This window comes from Oreochromis niloticus, linkage group LG1 (genome assembly GCF_001858045.2).
Source record: "Oreochromis niloticus isolate F11D_XX linkage group LG1, O_niloticus_UMD_NMBU, whole genome shotgun sequence".
Classification (NCBI taxonomy): Eukaryota; Metazoa; Chordata; class Actinopteri; order Cichliformes; family Cichlidae; genus Oreochromis; species Oreochromis niloticus.
In genome coordinates this window covers 3,209,010-3,226,238 of record NC_031965.2, presented here as the reverse complement: position 1 = coordinate 3,226,238, position 17,229 = coordinate 3,209,010, and the positions used below count along the sequence as shown (strand labels likewise).

At 39.5% G+C, this 17,229-nt stretch overlaps 2 protein-coding genes across 8 annotated transcripts in view; both read left to right on the top strand.

The window, feature by feature from the left end:
* Positions 1–500: 500 nt before the first annotated feature.
* Positions 501–2,621, top strand: LOC106098772 (src substrate cortactin; the record flags this gene model as incomplete). The annotated part of the gene is given in 2 exon segments (XM_025908483.1): positions 501–561; positions 750–2,621. Coding segments are annotated over 2 exon segments (198 nt in total), but the record flags the coding sequence as incomplete, so codon positions are not given.
* A 946-nt stretch (positions 2,622–3,567) lies between these two features.
* Positions 3,568–17,229, top strand: part of LOC102077706 (uncharacterized) — a 34,688-nt gene continuing 21,026 nt past the window's right edge. The window contains exons 1-6 of one of the 7 annotated variants that reach the window (XM_013275982.3): positions 3,568–3,801; positions 4,370–4,496; positions 5,424–5,493; positions 5,619–5,686; positions 5,814–5,911; positions 5,989–6,265. In XM_013275982.3, coding sequence (XP_013131436.1) covers positions 3,716–3,801; positions 4,370–4,496; positions 5,424–5,493; positions 5,619–5,686; positions 5,814–5,911; positions 5,989–6,265 — 726 coding nt within the window. In that variant the 5' untranslated portion in view covers positions 3,568–3,715. The other 6 variants (XM_005457397.4, XM_013275981.3, XM_025908436.1 and 3 more) reach the window with 6 other exon arrangements.

Below are 17,229 nucleotides of genomic sequence, written 5' to 3'. Positions count from 1 at the left end.
TTCTCTTTCAACTGCTGCTGTGTCCACAGTGTTTGCTCTACAGCCATCATTTTACCCTCAAAGCGTCGCCATCGATGTTCTCTTTCCAACAGCATGTCTTTCAAAGCTCAGAAATATAAACTTTTTAAACTGTGTGGATCCAAATGGAGGGATCACATTTCAGTCATTCAGTGATTCAAAGAATATGAACTTTTAATATTCATTCAGATGTTTTCTGACTCTAAATTTTCTTTTCTCATTACTTAGGTTTTTCTAATTTACATTTAAAACATTTTCAGCTATTTTCCAACTTCTTCTCTGTGCTTGTCAGCTTTTAGCAGTTCAGCTTTTTTGTTTTCAGGTGAAAATTTCTGTATTTGTCATCTCATTCAACATTTTTAACTTAAAATTCAGCAATTAATTTATTTCAGTGAATACATTCAGATTCAAGCATTCACACTGCAGTTTCTTCAGAAAATGCACTTTCTATTTTAAACTACTGTTCAATTGCAGACGCGCAGCAGTACGACTACGGGGAGGACCTTGGGGTGACAGCTGTGGCTCTATATGATTATCAAGCAGGTAGGACTGGAATTTATGTATATATACTTATATCCTTTATAGAAGAATCAAAGTGCACTTTAGATCCTGGATGAAATTATCTGGAGAATCAGTTTAGTTTTTTGTTTTTGACCATTATCGTATAAACAGTTGGCGTAAGCTCTTGAGACATTTAGAGCTCCTTCCTCATGAATCTCTTCCCATTTCAGCGGGTGACGACGAAATTTCGTTTGACCCCGACGACATCATCACCAACATTGAGATGATCGACGAGGGCTGGTGGCGAGGCGTGTGCAGAGGTGCTTACGGCCTTTTCCCAGCCAACTATGTGGAGGTTCGGCAGTGATGACGATGATGACCCGTCTCCCCATGCTTTTGCAAAAAAAGGGGAGGGAGACGTTTTCAGATACTGTCCTTCTCACACCTGGGTCTTTTTTTCTTTTTCCTTCCTCTCTTCGCCTCATCTTAGTGTTCCGACACAGCACTAGATTTCTGAGCTCCTCACAGCTTTTCTTTTGCTGCCTTCTCCTTCCCTCCTGTCTATTCAGTTATTTTTAAATCGGAGACAAAATGGAGAACCGGTTATCTGACCGAATACTCGGCTTAACACGGCACAAAGCTTTGCACCTCTGTTTAGCAGTAGTTAAAGCTACAAGATGCAACCAATAGTTTATTTGGAGACTGAGTTGATTTCACTTCTTAACACCGGTCATGCAGTCCCAGCTTGCATTTTGCAGCTTTAAATATTTTTATTCATGTTCGGCTTCACAAGGTGTTGATCAGGCATTGCTGCTTCTCCGTACGTCAGAGAATAATTATTGGGTACGTTTCATTAAGCAGATCCCCCCCCCCCCCGCCGCCGTCCTGTGGCCTGCAGATGGTTCCCCCTCCATCAACATCTTCCAGCCTTAAAAGCAGCTGGAGGGAGTTGGTGTGAGGAAATGCAGTGATTGCTTCCACACTTTTTCACGCCAGGAAAAAACGTTAGCATCATGAAGAGTACCCTCAGTCTCACCAAAGACCAGAGAAATGACTAAATCGAGCTTAAAACGTCTGAAACGATGTGCACAGAGCTCAGGGTGCTCACTGTGTAGTAGCTCAACCTTAATTTAAGCAGGAGAAGATTGAAGTGAAACAAATCTCCCTTCCTCTTTGGATTATCATGTATATTAATGGTTATATTCTGTCCAGTCCAATGACCAAAATGCCAACGATCCCATTTGCTTCTTGGTCAGTGTTTGTAAAGTTTGCGGTGTTGCACAGGAGTCCAAACCCCGCTTCCAACTGTAACTGTGCAAGCTGATGAAATCTGAGGATGGTTTAGAGCTTCGTGTAGTTCGAATAAGTGTTTTTGTGTCTGTTGGAGAAAACTTACCTTTATTAAGTTGTTCTCAGAATCAAGGGCCAACGACACCAGAGATTCATTTGTGCTACTTTGGTGAATCACCAGATAAAGACATAGTGTTATTTGAATTCTATTCTGCAGTGCTGAATCATAGACTTCATGCTTTGAATCATGTACATAGAGCTCATACTTTATAATGCTTGAAAGAAGTCCTGGATATAAAAGCAGGGTTTTTGTTCCGTCACTGTGTTCTTCTGTGGAGGTGGACAGGACTTTTATAGGGTTTCCTTTCTTGTCACTGGGAATGCTTGGAGGTTTTTGTGTCATGTTGATATACGTGTGAAGCTTGGTGATGACTGCTCTGGAGCCTAACTGACATCCTTCGCTATGACCCAGCGGTGTGTGCGACCTCTCGTCGGCAGTGACGATGACTGTGGAAATGTATCCAGCTGATGTTGAGGGACAGTGCTTCAGTCTGTTCTCCAAACATGAATAATTCCCAACAGGCAGCAGGCTGGACAAACTGCTCGTCTGTGGAGTGCAGTAGTGTAGCTTACACAGGTGCGTGCGTGCGTGTGAGAGTTTCTTCGTTTATTCATCTTCGGGGTTTTATAATTAAAAAAAAAAAAGTGACCTTTTTAAATGTATTATCTGTACCTCTGTTTGCTTGAGTCACATTATTACCTGCTTGTTCTTTTTATTTTTTAGTTTCAATAAATAAACTTAAATAAGCTTGTTTATGGTTTTGTTTTTTTGTCCTCAGGCTTGTAGTTAGTGTGAATTTTTAAGTGAAAGTCACACATTCATTTAAAAATTATCGGGGGTTAAACAAATTGCAGTGATGTCATGATATCTGTAGAAGATTTTGGGCAAATGCATCCAGTACTACCGTGACTGCAAACAAGAAGGACAGGTTACATCATTTACAGTATCATACATATATTTTGATCTTGTGACACTCTTGGAAAAAGTTTTCCAAGTTTCCAGATGGGACTCCAATAATTTTGTTAAATGTGTGCAGAGTTCCTTCATCTCCAATTTACCTACATTTTTATGTTCCAAAGTTTGGACATGTATATGATTGCTAATAGATTTTAGTTTCATCCATCCATCCATCCATCCATTCGCTTCCGCTTATCCTTTTCAGGGTCGCGGGGGGCGCTGGAGCCTATCCCAGCTGTCATATTTTAATGTAATTTTTTTGCACACTGAAATGACTGTGCACCAATGTTTAAGATTATCACAAAGACTTAAAAGCCTGAACTTCACTGGTCTTTCTTATCAAAATGAATTAGGATCTGTAATTTGAGACAGATGCATTAAAAAGATATTGAATATTTCATAGTTGCATAGGTTAAGCTATCCTGCAAATTCCCATGTTTGAGAACACAATAAGAACTTCACACTGAATTTGTATTCGAAGCATGCAGAATACTTTTCACCAAGAAATTCTTAGTCACCGGCTGACTCCATTCCATATAATTTAATATATAATATAATTTTATGCCTTATTAGGATTATACATTATATTTTGCATTTATGTTTGCTATACTTGGACGTTTTAGTAAATCACTGCACCTATTTCTAAAGAAATGAAGGGTCAGTCAGACTCTTGCACCATGCTGAACAGGTGAATGTGTTATAAAGCAGCAGTCTACTTGGAACAGCAGGAATCTTATTTTTCCGACACGACGTGAAGGCGCTATAACTGCCCGGATGCGTTACCAAGATGGCTGCTTGATGGACTTGAGTTTTTGCAAAATCAAATATAATTGTTGAATGAGCATTAGTTAGTACACCTTGACATCTTGGATACAATAACAAGTTAGCATGCCACGTTTGTGTGCTTTCTGCGGCTGTAATAATCGAGTGGGCTGTGGGCTTTCGTTTTTCGCATTCCCAAAGGACAGTACAAGGTAACTTAGTCACAAAATCACATTGTTTTAAATGACGCAGAATGACGTGTTTTCGTATAAAGACCAGTCATTAAAGACTTACATAAGCGGGGATACGTAAGGTTTCTTACTCTGTGGTATTTAAACACATCAGCTCAGTCCCGTTAGGTGATTCAGCCTTAAAGCAACCTCGCCACTCGGCAGCCATCTTGGTAACGTCTGCAGGTACTTACGTAGCATTTTAATTTAGCTTTCGTTTATAATGTTCACGGAGGGCGAAAAACTCCACGCACAGAGTCACCAGTCAAGGGTTATAAAAGCGCTTTACGGGGTTACTGACCTTTAAAAAAAGAGACATCCAAATTCGTTTTTCTTTAGAAAATGCGTTACCAAGGTGACTGTCACATAGCAATACTTTGGTTTTGAAGTTTAAATCACTTCTGATTTTACTTAATGACGTCAGGCAGTAATATGGCATAAGTAATGCACGAACAGCTGTTTCTTAAACACGTGTAAAGCGAAACATGCAGAAGAACTCTGAAAAGCTGATGCTGATTTGTTTTTGAAGCAATGTGAATAATTAATACAGGAGGCGGAAATGGCTTCTTAATTTGATGAGGGCAGACTTACCCCCCGACAGGACGAGAGAAGAGTCCGACAGAGCTGGGAATGTGGTCTGCGAACAGCATTTCAGGCCAAACGACATAAACTCAAAGGTAAACACTGTTTCTCACAGATGTGGGGCATGTTTGGGAAGTCAGAAAGCAGCCCGCTCTTTCTTTTTGCTTCCAAGTATTTCTTGTAATAAAGTTAACAATCGATCTCCAGGATTTCTGAACGCAGAAATGTATTTCAGACTCAGTTCCAACACTTCAATTCAATTTTATTCAATTTATATAGAGCTAAATTAGAACAACCGTGCCCTTTGAGTGCTTTATATTCTAAGAGAAAAGACCCTACAATCCCTATGAGCCAGCACTTGGCAACAGTGGGAAAGAAAACGTCCTTTTTAACAGGAAGAACCTGGCTCGAGGAGGGGCAGCCGGCCCAAGTCTCTGTGTGAAGCATGTTATCTTAGTTTCATTCACAGATGTGAGTTTTTTTCACAAGGCCACTATTCACCTGCACGTGTTAGGCAGTAGCACATTTGCTGCTAGCTTGTAACACACTATCCTGATGGTTATATCACTCAGGTGCCTTCATTTAGCTGAAAGCAGCCTTTTCTTTTGTAATGGGTGTAGCATTGCACAAAGATCTGGATGTACATACAGATGTTATAGAAGTTTACTTCTGGTTGGTGCAGACTCTCTTAAAGTTGCAATCGTGGCAATCGTGGCTCAAGAGTTGGGAGTTCGCCTTGTAATCAGAAGGTTACCAGGTTTGAGCCCCGGCTCGGACAGTCTCGGTCGTTGTGTCCTTGGGCAAGACACTTCACCCGTTGCCTACTGGTGGTGGTCAGAGGGCCCGGTGGCGCCAGTGTCCGGCAGCCTCGCCTCTGTCAGTGCGCCCCAGGGTGGCTGTGGCTACAACGTACCATCACCAGTGTGTGAATGTGTGCATGAATGGGTGAATGACTGGATATGTAAAGGCACTATATAAATACAGGCCATTTACCATTTACCATTTGCACTTTGTTTTTTAAGGGTAGAAGAAAACGTCTGGCTCCTGAAGCCATCCCCATTCTTCTGCACACTATAAAGGAGGAACAGAGAGGTACAGACATTCAGTGAGAGTAATGGTTTACGTTCTTTTGTCTCTGACAGAAAGTAAGTTTTTAAAACCATATTGTGTGTAACTTTTCTGGTGCTGTAGTAACATTTGAAATTGTGTTCTTCTAGATTTGGAGATGCTTCCCACTGATGTTCCTGCTCCAGTGCCTCTGCGAGACACACCCCCATATGAACAGGTCATGGCAATGTTTAACAAGCTGCTGGCAGAGAAGGATGAGGTCAAACAGAATCAAAGAATCCTGCACTTCTACTAAAACATGTTGTTTTCATAGAAACTATAAATATCTTTTAATACACTTTTAGAAAATCAAGGATCTGAAAAGCATTCTGCAGAGAGAGAGGGCCAGAATGCGGCTGATGAAGTTCCGTATGAACAGCAAAATCAGAGAACTGAAAAGAAAGTATGTAGCAGTTCAGTTATATGTGTCATTGCAGTAATAACATTACATTTAGTAAATATGAATGTGCTTCATTTCAGACTTGAACAGCAGCAGAACACTAGCGGTGACCAAAGCGATCAGCTGACTGCTGCCTCCGACTGCCTTCCACAGGCAGCAAAGGAGTTTTTTGACAAGCAAATAGCCATGGCCAGGGTGAGGAAACACGGCCAGAGATACGACAAGAAACAAAAGGACATGGCAATCCAGCTGTACAAACAGAGCCCAAGCTGTTACTCTGAACTCCAAAAAATGTTTCAGTTACCGTCTTCAACCACTCTGAGGAGGCACCAGGTGGTCAGTCAGGAAGCGAGTCCAGTAAGTTTGAATGTACTAATGAAAAAATCTGGATACTTTAAAGAAGTTCTCTTTTTTCGTGATTTAGTTTCAGGAGGTCAACTTTCACATATTCTAGATTCCTTAGATATTTTAAGCCTTTTTTAATTTTAAGATTTTGGTTTGTAGCTTATGAAAATCAGAACTCCAGCACCTCACCACTAACCAACAGATTCTCAGAGGGATTCATGTCAGTCAAGTTGGCTGGCCAATCAAGCACAGCAATAACATGGTCAGCAAACCATCAGGTCATAGTTGTAGCACATAAACAGAGGCTAAGTCCTGCTGGAAAGGGAATCTCCATAAAGCGTAATAGCTGATGAAAGCATGAAGTCCTCTGAAATCTTCTGGTAGACGGCTGCGTTGATTTCGGACCTGATAAAACAAAGTGGACCAACCACTGCCAACACCAGCAGATGGCATAGCATCACAAACCATCACAGACTGCAGAGACCTTGGATCCTGTACCTCTCCGGTCTTCCTCCAGACTTCTGAATCCGAATTACTGAGCATGGGTTCAGTTTTTTTCTCCTTAGTAGATCTCTAAGGAAGATCTCTCAAATTTCATTGACAGTCCTCTGAAGGTCATCCTTGTGCATGAGCACCTTTTCCTGCCGTACGATCCTCTTCCAGTCTGTTTTCCATTAATATGCTTTGATCCAGCACTCTTACCTACTAATGATCATCAACCAGACAACTGTCAAGTAAGCGGGTCACATTTACTGAAATACAGTATTTCTATTGTAGTATTTCTACAGTTTAAATAGTAATTTACTCAAACTTGACATCAGATATTCTAATAATTTGAGATACTGGATTACTGGGTTTTCTTTTGATGGGGGACTTGACCCGGTGTACTTCTAGTGGCGGTCCCAAGCATAGATAAATCCAACATACTGAGCATTTTGGAGAGAACGAAGTAGGATATTATTATTAGTGCAAGAGATGAGGTGGAAGGGAAGCAAGGCCTGGAGCACTAGAGGTGGATTCAAACTGTTCTATCATAGTGTAGATGGGAAGAGTATGGCAGTAGTGTTCTGAAGGTGAGGACAGGATGCCCCACACGTCTGATGTTAACAGGGACAGAGGGATTCTGGTGTAAGTTGGATGAAGTGGTAGAGTGTGGTGACTGGAGCACACATCAGTGGACATGTAGCTGAAGGGAACAAGATAAGATAAGATGAACCTTTATTAGTCCCACTCGTGGGAAATTTGTTGTGTCACAGCAGAAAGTGGACAGTGCAAAGTTACAGCAGCAAAACTTAAGAAAAACACTGGATTAAGATAAGATAATAAGAATAAAATACTATATACAATAGAATAAAATACTATGTTGTCAGAAGAAAAAAAATTACACTTAGTGTTATTGCACCTGTGTAGATGTGTGTGTTTGGTCAGCTGCGAAGTCTTTGTTGTGGAGTCTGACAGCAGTAGGAAGGAAAGACTTGCAGAGTCTCTCCGTCCCACATCGTGGGTGCCGCAGCCTGCCACTGAAGGAGCTGCTCAGTGCTGTCAGAGTCTCCTGCATGGGGTGGGAGATGCTGACCAACAGCGATGACAGCTTAGCCGCCATTCTCCTGTCACTCACCACCTCCACTGGGTCCAGAGAGTGTCCTAGAACAGAGCTGACCCTCCAGCCTGTTCAGTCTCTTCCTGTCCCCAGCAGAGACGCTGCCGCCCCAGCAGACCACACCGTAAAAGATGGCTGAGGCCACGACAGAGTCATAGAAGGTCTTCAGGAGTCGGTCCTTCACTCCAAAAGAGTAAAACAGCCTGCTCTGCCCTTTTCTGTAGAGAGCATCTGAATTATGAGTACATGAGGAGTACCATATTTTTCGGACCATAAGATGCATTAAGCGAAACAAAACAGTCAGATAAGTCAAACTTTACTCAACTCATTCTTCTTGCTTCCTCCACTTCTGTACCATTGATTCATTAATGTTGAATTCTCTCACAGCTGCTCTATTCCCATGTTGTTGCAGTATATTAATGACTAACCTCGTATTGTGGATGGATTATCTCAGTTGTTCTCCTGACTGAAGTTTGGTCCGTTTACAGCAGGGGTGTCAAACTCAAATACACAGTGGGCCAAAATTCAAAACTGGAACAAGGTCGCGGGCTAACATTAATATTTATTAGTGTGAATGCTTGTAAAAGCATTCACAGTATTGTTCTTCTAATCTTTATTATTAATGTGAATGCTTGTAAAAGCATTCACAGTATTGTTCTTCTAATCTTTATTATTAGTGTGAGTGCTTGTAAAAGCATTCACAGTATTGTTCTTCTAATCTTTATTATTATTGTGTGGATGCCCTCAAAGGGCTTCCACACTATTGAGTTCCTGTTTCTCTTTATTCTTTATCTTTATACTTTATTCTTCTAGTTGCTCCGTATTTCGCCGTTTAACTACTGCTTCAGTTTTCAGCCGATTTTCACCGTTCAAACTCTAAACTGTTCTGCTCTTTCTGCTAATGACTGCTATGACTTTTGGTGTTTATTACTATTATACTTTTTAAAATATTACACTTTTTTCCTTTAATTTGTCCCATTGAAATGAATGGAAAACTTCCACAATTCTGCTAAAACTTGCTTGTTTTTGAAACTTGACTACTTCCTCATACTTTCACCTAGAAACTCCATTCAAACTTTAAAATGTTCTCAGATTATTGGGCTATTCCTGTCGGATTCAGCTTTTTCAGATCTTCTACCGTTTTAATCTTATCTCTCTTTAAGTTTTCAGTTGCAAAATTGTGATTTTTCAGAAAATACATGCGTTGCTATGGTTGCTATGCAATTAAGTCAGAGTGTGCGCAGGTCTGTTCTGAATTTTCTCTTCATGTCTGAACAACTTCTTGCTACTCGCTCAATTTCCACTCAACCCCCACAAATTATACATCAAAACGTAGGTATTTTTGCTGGCTTTCAGATAATGTCACTATCACTGTTGTGGAAGTTACAGATTTTTATCAAATCGCCTCAGAGCAACACAAAGTCTGAAAACTCTCCATAGAAAGTCAATGGAGAGTCTGTTCAAAATCAGCGCTGGGACTCTCTAATGAGAAGCATTTTCAAATCGTCATATCTCTTTAACAAAGCAAAGTTAGGACATGAGGCTTGTGCCAATATATCTTCAGACACTGCTGACACTCACAGTGGAAGCAGTTTTTACAGTTATCTTACCGTTGAGCAATGAATTACGTTTGTTTGAGGGGTGGAAATCTGTCCTCCTCTCAGTTTTCAAACTCCGAAAATGAAGCCGTTTCTTCTCTCGTCATATCTCCGCGACGGAGATATAAAGAGCAATGAAAATCGCAGTCAAAGTACACCAAAGTCCGCTGATTCACCCAGTACAAGAATTATGCTGCTAGCCCTCCTAGTTTTTGAGTTACACGACGTTTTGTAACTCCAAAAAACGGCGTTTTTCACCTCTCACCGCGATCTATTTCTGACTGGTTATCAATCTGGTTTTCAGGCACCCGCCCCCTTTCCAGGTGGCGCAATCAGTAATGACACGGGTCTGCAGCCCAAAGGTCGTGGGTTCAAATCCACCTTGGTCAATATTTTTTTTTTCACTTCAAATTTATACACTATCACAGACCTGTAATTTATATTGCTAATTTATTACAATTCTGCAAAGTTTTATGATTTTAGCAGCTTTTCTAATATGGACCTCAGATTCTTGTTAACGCTGCATGGCAGAAATACATACAAGTACACAGCCTGATGAAGCAGACAGAAGCAGTACCTCTGATTGGTGAAATTGAGCAGAACCAGGTTGTTCTGCCTCTTTTCAGCAGAAAGTTTGCGTTTTCACCTCTTATCAGCACAAATGTCAGCCACTTCTGATGTTTTTATCAGAATTTTCAGCTTTTTCACCTTTTTTCAGTTATGTGAGAACCAGTTTGGCTCAATGAGTAGCTGAAAATTTTCAGCCTGTTCTGCTCTTTCAGAAGAATTTCAGCTTTTTCACCTCTTTTCACAACAATTCAGCTTCTTCGGCCCCCCCTGCATATTTTTTCTCTCATCATATCTCTTGGTGGGACAAGAACTGCTTTGGCTCAGTGAGATGAGCAGCTACTGTGATTGCTTCTTTCCGTCTTTTCAGCAGAAATTCTGCTGATTTACCTCTTTTCAGCGCAATGTTCTTCTTCTTTCCATCTTTTCTGCAGAAATTCTGCTGATTCACCTCTTTTCTGCAAATTTTTCAGCTTTTCACATCTTCTCAGCACAAAACTCAGCAGCTTCTGCTCATTTACCAAAATTGTCAATTTCTCCATCCCTTGTGTTTGTCGGAACCAGTTTAGTTCAGTGAGATGAGTAGCTTCCTTGAGACCAGAAGGGCCAGGTTCAAATCCTGGTCATGGGATTTGAACACCTGTTTTCAGCACAAATCTCAACTTTTTAGCTGTTTTAAGCAGAAACCTGTTTTACGCAGAGAAACTTTTTTAACTCAATTTCAGCTTTTTCACCCCTTTTCAGCAAAATTTTCAGTTTCCCAGCTTTTTCAGCTATTTTCAGCAAAAACATCTTTTCAGCAGAAATTCTGCTGATTGAACTGTTTTCAGCAGAATTTTCACCTCTTTTCAGCCCAAATTCTGCTTGTTCACCTCTTCTGCAAAATTTTCAGCCTTTTCACCTCTTATTAGCACAAATCTCAGCTGTTTTCAGGAAAAACTCTTTTAAGCAGAAATTCTGCTGATTCATCTCTTTTCAGCGCAACTTTCTACTTCTTAAACTCTTTTGAGCAGAAATTCTGCTGATTCATCTCTTTTCAGCGCAAGTTTTTGCTTCTTTACCTCTTTTCAGCAGAAATTCTGCTGATTCACCTCTTTTCTGCAAAATTTTCAGCCTTTTCTCCTCTTACCAGCACAATTCTCAGCAGCTTCTGCTCATTTCAGCAAAATTGTCAGTCTCTCCATCTCTTCTTTGTGAGAATGAGTTTGAGTAATTGAGAGTGACTTTGGCTTAGTGAGATGAGTAGCTGCCTTGAGACTAAGAGGGCCAGGTTCGAATCCTGCTCAAGGCAACATTTTTTTTTCACCACCATACAACTTTTTGCAACTTTTCATCTTTTTCAGCTTTTCAGCAAACAGCTTCAGCATTAAGGCATCCACACAGCATTTTCGCAGGAAATGCAAATTTTTCTAGTTGTGTGGATGCCCTGAAAGGGCTTCCACACTATTGAGTTCCTGTTTCTCTTTATTGTGTGGATGCCCTCAAAGGGCTTCCACACTATTGAGTTCCTGTTTCTCTTTATTGTGTGGATGCCCTAAAGGGCTTCCACACTATTGAGTTCCTGTTTCTCTTTATTCTTTATTGTGTGGATGCCCTAACAGGGCTTCCACACTATTGAGTTCCTGTTTCTCTTTATTCTTTATTATTGTGTGGATGCCCTAAAGGGCTTCCACACTATTGAGTTCCTGTTTCTCTTTATTCTTTATTATTGTGTGGATGCCCTAAAAGGGCTTCCACACAATTGTTTTCCTGTTTCTCTTTATTCTTTATTCCACTATAATCTAGTTGCTTCCGTACGTTTTTTGGCACTTAACTACTCCCTCAGTTTTCAGCCGATTTTCACCATTCAAACTCTAAACTGTTCTGCTCTTTCTGGAGATGGGTGCTATGACTTTTGGTACTTATAACTATTATACTTTTTAAAATATTACACTTTTTTCCTTTAATTTGTCCCATTGAAATGAATGGAAAACTTCCACAATTCTGCTAAAACTTGCTTGGTTTTGAAACTTAACTACATCCTCATACTTTCACCTAGAAACTCCATTCAAACTTTAAAACGTTCTCAAATTATTGGGCTTTTCCTGAGTGATTCAGCTTTTTCATATCTTCTACCATTTTAATCGTATCTCTCTTTAAGTTTTCAGTTGCAAAATTGTGATTTTTCAGAAAATACATGCGTTGCTATGGTTGCTATGCAATTAAGTCAGAGTGAGTGCTGGTCCGTTCTGAATTTTCTCTTCATGTCTAAACAACTTCTTGCTACTCGCTTAATTTCCACTCAACCCCCACAAATTATACATCAAAACGTAGGTATTTTTGCTGGCTTTCAGAAAATGTCACTATCTTTATTGTGAGATTTACCGTTTTTTCGCAATTTGCCTCGGAGTGACACAAGGTCTGACAACTCCCCATTCAAAGTCTATGGGGAGGTTTTGAAATTCAGAGCTGAAATTCTGTAACGGGAGGCATTTTCAAATCGCCATATCTCTTTAACAAAGCAAAGTTAGGACATGAGGCTTGTGCCAATATATCTTCAGACACTGCTGACACTCACAGTGGAAGCAGTTTTTACAATTATCTTACCGTTGAGCAATGAATTACGTTTGTTTGAGGGGTGGAAATCTGTCCTCCTCTCAGTTTTCAAACTCCGAAAATGAAGCCGTTTCTTCTCTCGTCATATCTCCGCGACGGAGATATAAAGAGCAATGAAAATCGAAGTCAAAGTACACCAAAGTCCGCTGATTCACCCAGTACAAGAATTATGCTGCTAGCCCTCCTAGTTTTTGAGTTACACGACGTTTTGTAACTCAAAAAAACGGCACTTTTCGCCTCTCACTGCGATCTATTTCTGATTGCTGATGTCTTTGTTTTTCAGCCGCCCGCCCCCTTTCCACGTGGCGCAATCAGTAATGACACGGCTCTGCAGCTCAAAGGTCGTGGGTTCAATCCCACCTTGGTCAACATTTTTTTTTCACTTCAAATTGATACACTATCACAGACCTGTAATTTATATTGCTAATTTATTACAATTCTGCAAAGTTTTATGATTTTAGCAGCTTTTCTAATATGGACCTCAGATTCTTGTCAACACCACATGGCAGAAATACATACAAGTAAACAGCCTGATGAAGCAGACAGAAGCAGTACCTCTGATTGGTGAATTTGAGCAGAACCAGGTTGTTCTTTCATTTCTTTTCTTTATTTATTTCACACATGGTTCAACAGTGTTTCTTTTTCTACATACAGAACCTTCTGCCTCTTTTCAGCAGAAATTCTGCTCATTCACCTCTTTTCAGCGCAACGTTCTGCTTCTTTCCCTCTTTTCTGCAGAAATTCTACTGAGTCACCTCTTTTCTGCAAAATTTTCAGCCTTTTCACCTCTTATCAGCACAATCCTCAGCAGCTTCTGCTCATTCCACCATAATTGTCAGTCTCTCCATCTCTTTCCTTGTGAGAGTGAGTTTGGCACAGTGAGATGAGTCGTCGCCTTGAGCCCACGAGGGCTGGGTTCGAATCCTACTCAGGGTGACTTTTTTTTTCACCACCATACAATTTTTTGCAACTTTTCAGCTTTTTCAGCTTTTCAGCAGACAGCTTCAGCGTTAAGGCATCCACACAGCATTTTCGCAGGAAATGCAAATTTTTCTAGTTATTATTATATTTTATTATATATTCCGTACGTTTTTTGTAGTCTATCTCCTTCAAAACCGTTCAACTTAGAAAAACCATTCAAACACCGTTAGATTCCTCTTCTTTTGGACATGACTGCTTCTATTTTTCTCATTTTTAACATGTATATTTTTAATTTTATTCAACTTTTTTCAACAAAAATTTCCCATGTATTTCAATGGGGAGACCCTTCAAATCCTCATTCAACTTACTCATTTTCAAACTGTATCTACTTCAACATAGGTTGACATAGAGCCACCATTCAAACTTTAAAACGAAGACAAGACATTCAACTATTCAACTTGTATTTATCTTTTCAATATCTGTTATACTTTTTCTTCAGTTCCAGTTTAAGTTTCATGATGTTTTTTCACCCGTTTCAGAGTTTATAATGGGTGTGTATGGGACGGAATGTTGGGGCTAGAGTGAGACAGCTCAACTGCTAGAGTGAGAGGAGCAAAAAAATTAATCTTAAAATCTTTTTTAAAACTGCTGCTGTGTCTGCAGCGTTTGCTCTACAGGTCTGATTTTACCCTCAAAACGTAGCCATCGCTGTCCTCTTTCATCCAATGTGTTTACTATTGTCCTAGGTGTTATGGTTCTTTCATAAATGTCACCAAAGCACAGACTCCTCCCTCCAAGTCCTCCATAGACTCCAATGTTAAAATGGCTCAGAAAGTTCCTTTGAAAATCAGAAGAGCATGGTGTCTTTACACTGTCACCACGTCCATATAATAAACTCCACAGGCATGAAAACTGAGAATTAGGTAGACTAGACATTGCTGTCGCTCACGGTGAAAGAATTTTGTCAATACGACATGTACTTTTCATTTGGGAAGGATTTGTTTGGGGCTGACTTTTCTGTTCATTTTAAGCAGCAAAAGTGAGGTGCATGTCTGTGTGCGTGTGTATGGAGCCCCTGGCTCAGTCACTATAGCAACCAGGCTCATACCTGCCTGCCCAACGAGCTCTCTCTCACTCTGCCAAGATTCATCTTGAACACTTCTCTTTCAACTGCTGCTGTGTCCACAGTGTTTGCTCTACAGCCATCATTTTACCCTCAAAACGAAGCCATCGTTCTTCTCTTTCCAACAGCGTGTCTTTCAAAGCTCAGAAATGTAAACCTTTTAAACTGTGTGGATCCAAGTGGAGGGATCATATTTTAGTCATTCAGTGATTCAATGAATATGAACTTTTAATATTCATTCAGATGTTTTCTGACTCTAAATTTTCTTTTCTCATTACTCAGGTTTTTCTAATTTACATTTAAAACATTTTCAGCTATTTTCCAACTTCTTCTCTGTGCTTGTCAGCTTTTAGCAGTTCAGCACTTTTGTTTTCAGGTGCAAATTTCTGTATTTTTCATCTCATTCAAAATTTTTAACTAAAAATTCAGCAATTAATACATTTCAGTGCATACATTGAGATTCAAGCATTCACACTGCAGTTTCTTCAGAAAATGCACTTTCTAGTTAGTGTGAATGCTTGTAAAAGCATTCACAGTATTGTTGTTGTAATCTTTATCATTATTATTATTATTATTAGTGTGAATGCTTGTAAAAGCATTCACAGTATTGTTCTTCTAATCTTTATTATTATTATTATATATTCCGTACGTTTTTTGGCATCTAATTCCTTCAAAACCGCTCAACTTAGAAAAACCATTCAAACACCTTTAGATTCCTCTTCTTTTGGACATGACTGCTTGTATTTTTCTCATTCATAACATTTATATTTTTAAAATTATTTAACTTTTTTCAACAAAAATTTCCCATGTATTTCAATGGGGAGACCCTTAAAATTCTCCTTCAACTTACTCATTTTTAAACTCGTATTACTTCCATATACGTTGACATAGAGCGATCATTCAAACTTTAAAACGAAGACAAGACATTCAACTATTCAACTTGTATTTATCTTTTCAATATCTGTTATACTTTTTCTTCAGTTCCAGTTTAAGTTTCATGATGTTTTTTCAGCCATTTCAGCGTTTATAATGGGTGTGTATGGGACGGAATGTTGGGGCTAGAGTGAGACAGCTCAACTGCTAGAGTGAGAGGAGCGAAAAAATTAATCTTAAAATCTTTTTTAAAACTGCTGCTGTGTCCGCAGCGTTTCCTCTACAGGTATGATTTTACCCTCAAAACGTAGCCATCGCTGTCCTCTTTCATCCAATGTGTTTACTATTGTGCTAGGTGTTATGGTTCTTTCATAAATGTCACCAAAGCACAGCCTCCTCCCTCCAACTCCTCCATAGACTCCAATGTTAAAATGGCTCAGAAAGTTCCTTTGAAAATCAGAAGAGCAGGCTGTCTTTACACTGTCACCACGTCCATATAATAAACTCCACAGGCATGAAAACTGAGAATTAGGTAGACTAGACATTGCTGCCGCTCACGGTGAAAGAATTTTGTCAATACGACTTATACTTTTCATTTGGGAGCGATTTGTTTCGGCCTGACTTTTCTGTTCATTTTAAGCAGCAAAAGTGAGGTGCATGTCTGCGTGTGTATGGGGCCATTGGGTGCAGTCACTATAGCAACCAGGCTCACACCTGCCTGCCTAACGAGCTCTGTCCCTCACTCTGCCAAGATTCATCTTAACTACTTCTCTTTCAACTGCTGCTGTGTCCACAGTGTTTGCCCTACAGCCATCATTTTACCCTCAAAACGTCGCCATCGATGTTCTCTTTCCAACAGCATGTCTTTCAAAGCTCAGAAATATAAACTTTTTAAACTGTGTGGATCCAAGTGGAGGGATCACATTTCAGTCATTCAGTGATTCAAAGAATATGAACTTTTAATATTCATTCAGATGTTTTCTGACTCTAAATTTTCTGTTCTCATTTCTTAGGTTTTCCCAATTTTAATTTAAAAACTTTTCAGCTATTTTCCAACTTCTTCTGTGTGAACATCAGCTTTCAAAAGTTCTGCACTTTTGTTTTCAGGTTAAAAACTCTTCATTTTCCAGCTCATTCAACATTTTTATTTTTAACTCAAAATTCAGCAATTAATTCATTTCAGTGCATACATTCAGATTCAAGCATTCACACTGCAGTTTCTTCAGAAAATGCACTTTCTAGTTATTATTATTATATATTCCGTATGTTTTTTGGCATCTAATTCCTTCAAAACCGCTCAACTTAGAAAAACCATTCAAACACCTTTAGATTCCTCTTCTTTTGGACATGACTGCTTGTATTTTTCTCATTCATAACATTTATATTTTTAAAATTATTTAACTTTTTTCAACAAAAATTTCCCATGTATTTCAATGGGGAGACCCTTAAAATTCTCCTTCAACTTACTCATTTTTAAACTCGTATTACTTCCATATACGTTGACATAGAGCGATCATTCAAACTTTAAAACGAAGACAAGACATTCAACTATTCAACTTGTATTTATCTTTTCAATATCTGTTATACTTTTTCTTCAGTTCCAGTTTAAGTTTCATGATGTTTTTTCAGCCATTTCAGAGTTTATAATGGGTGTGTATGGGACGGAATGTTGGGGCTAGAGTGAGACAGCTCAACTGCT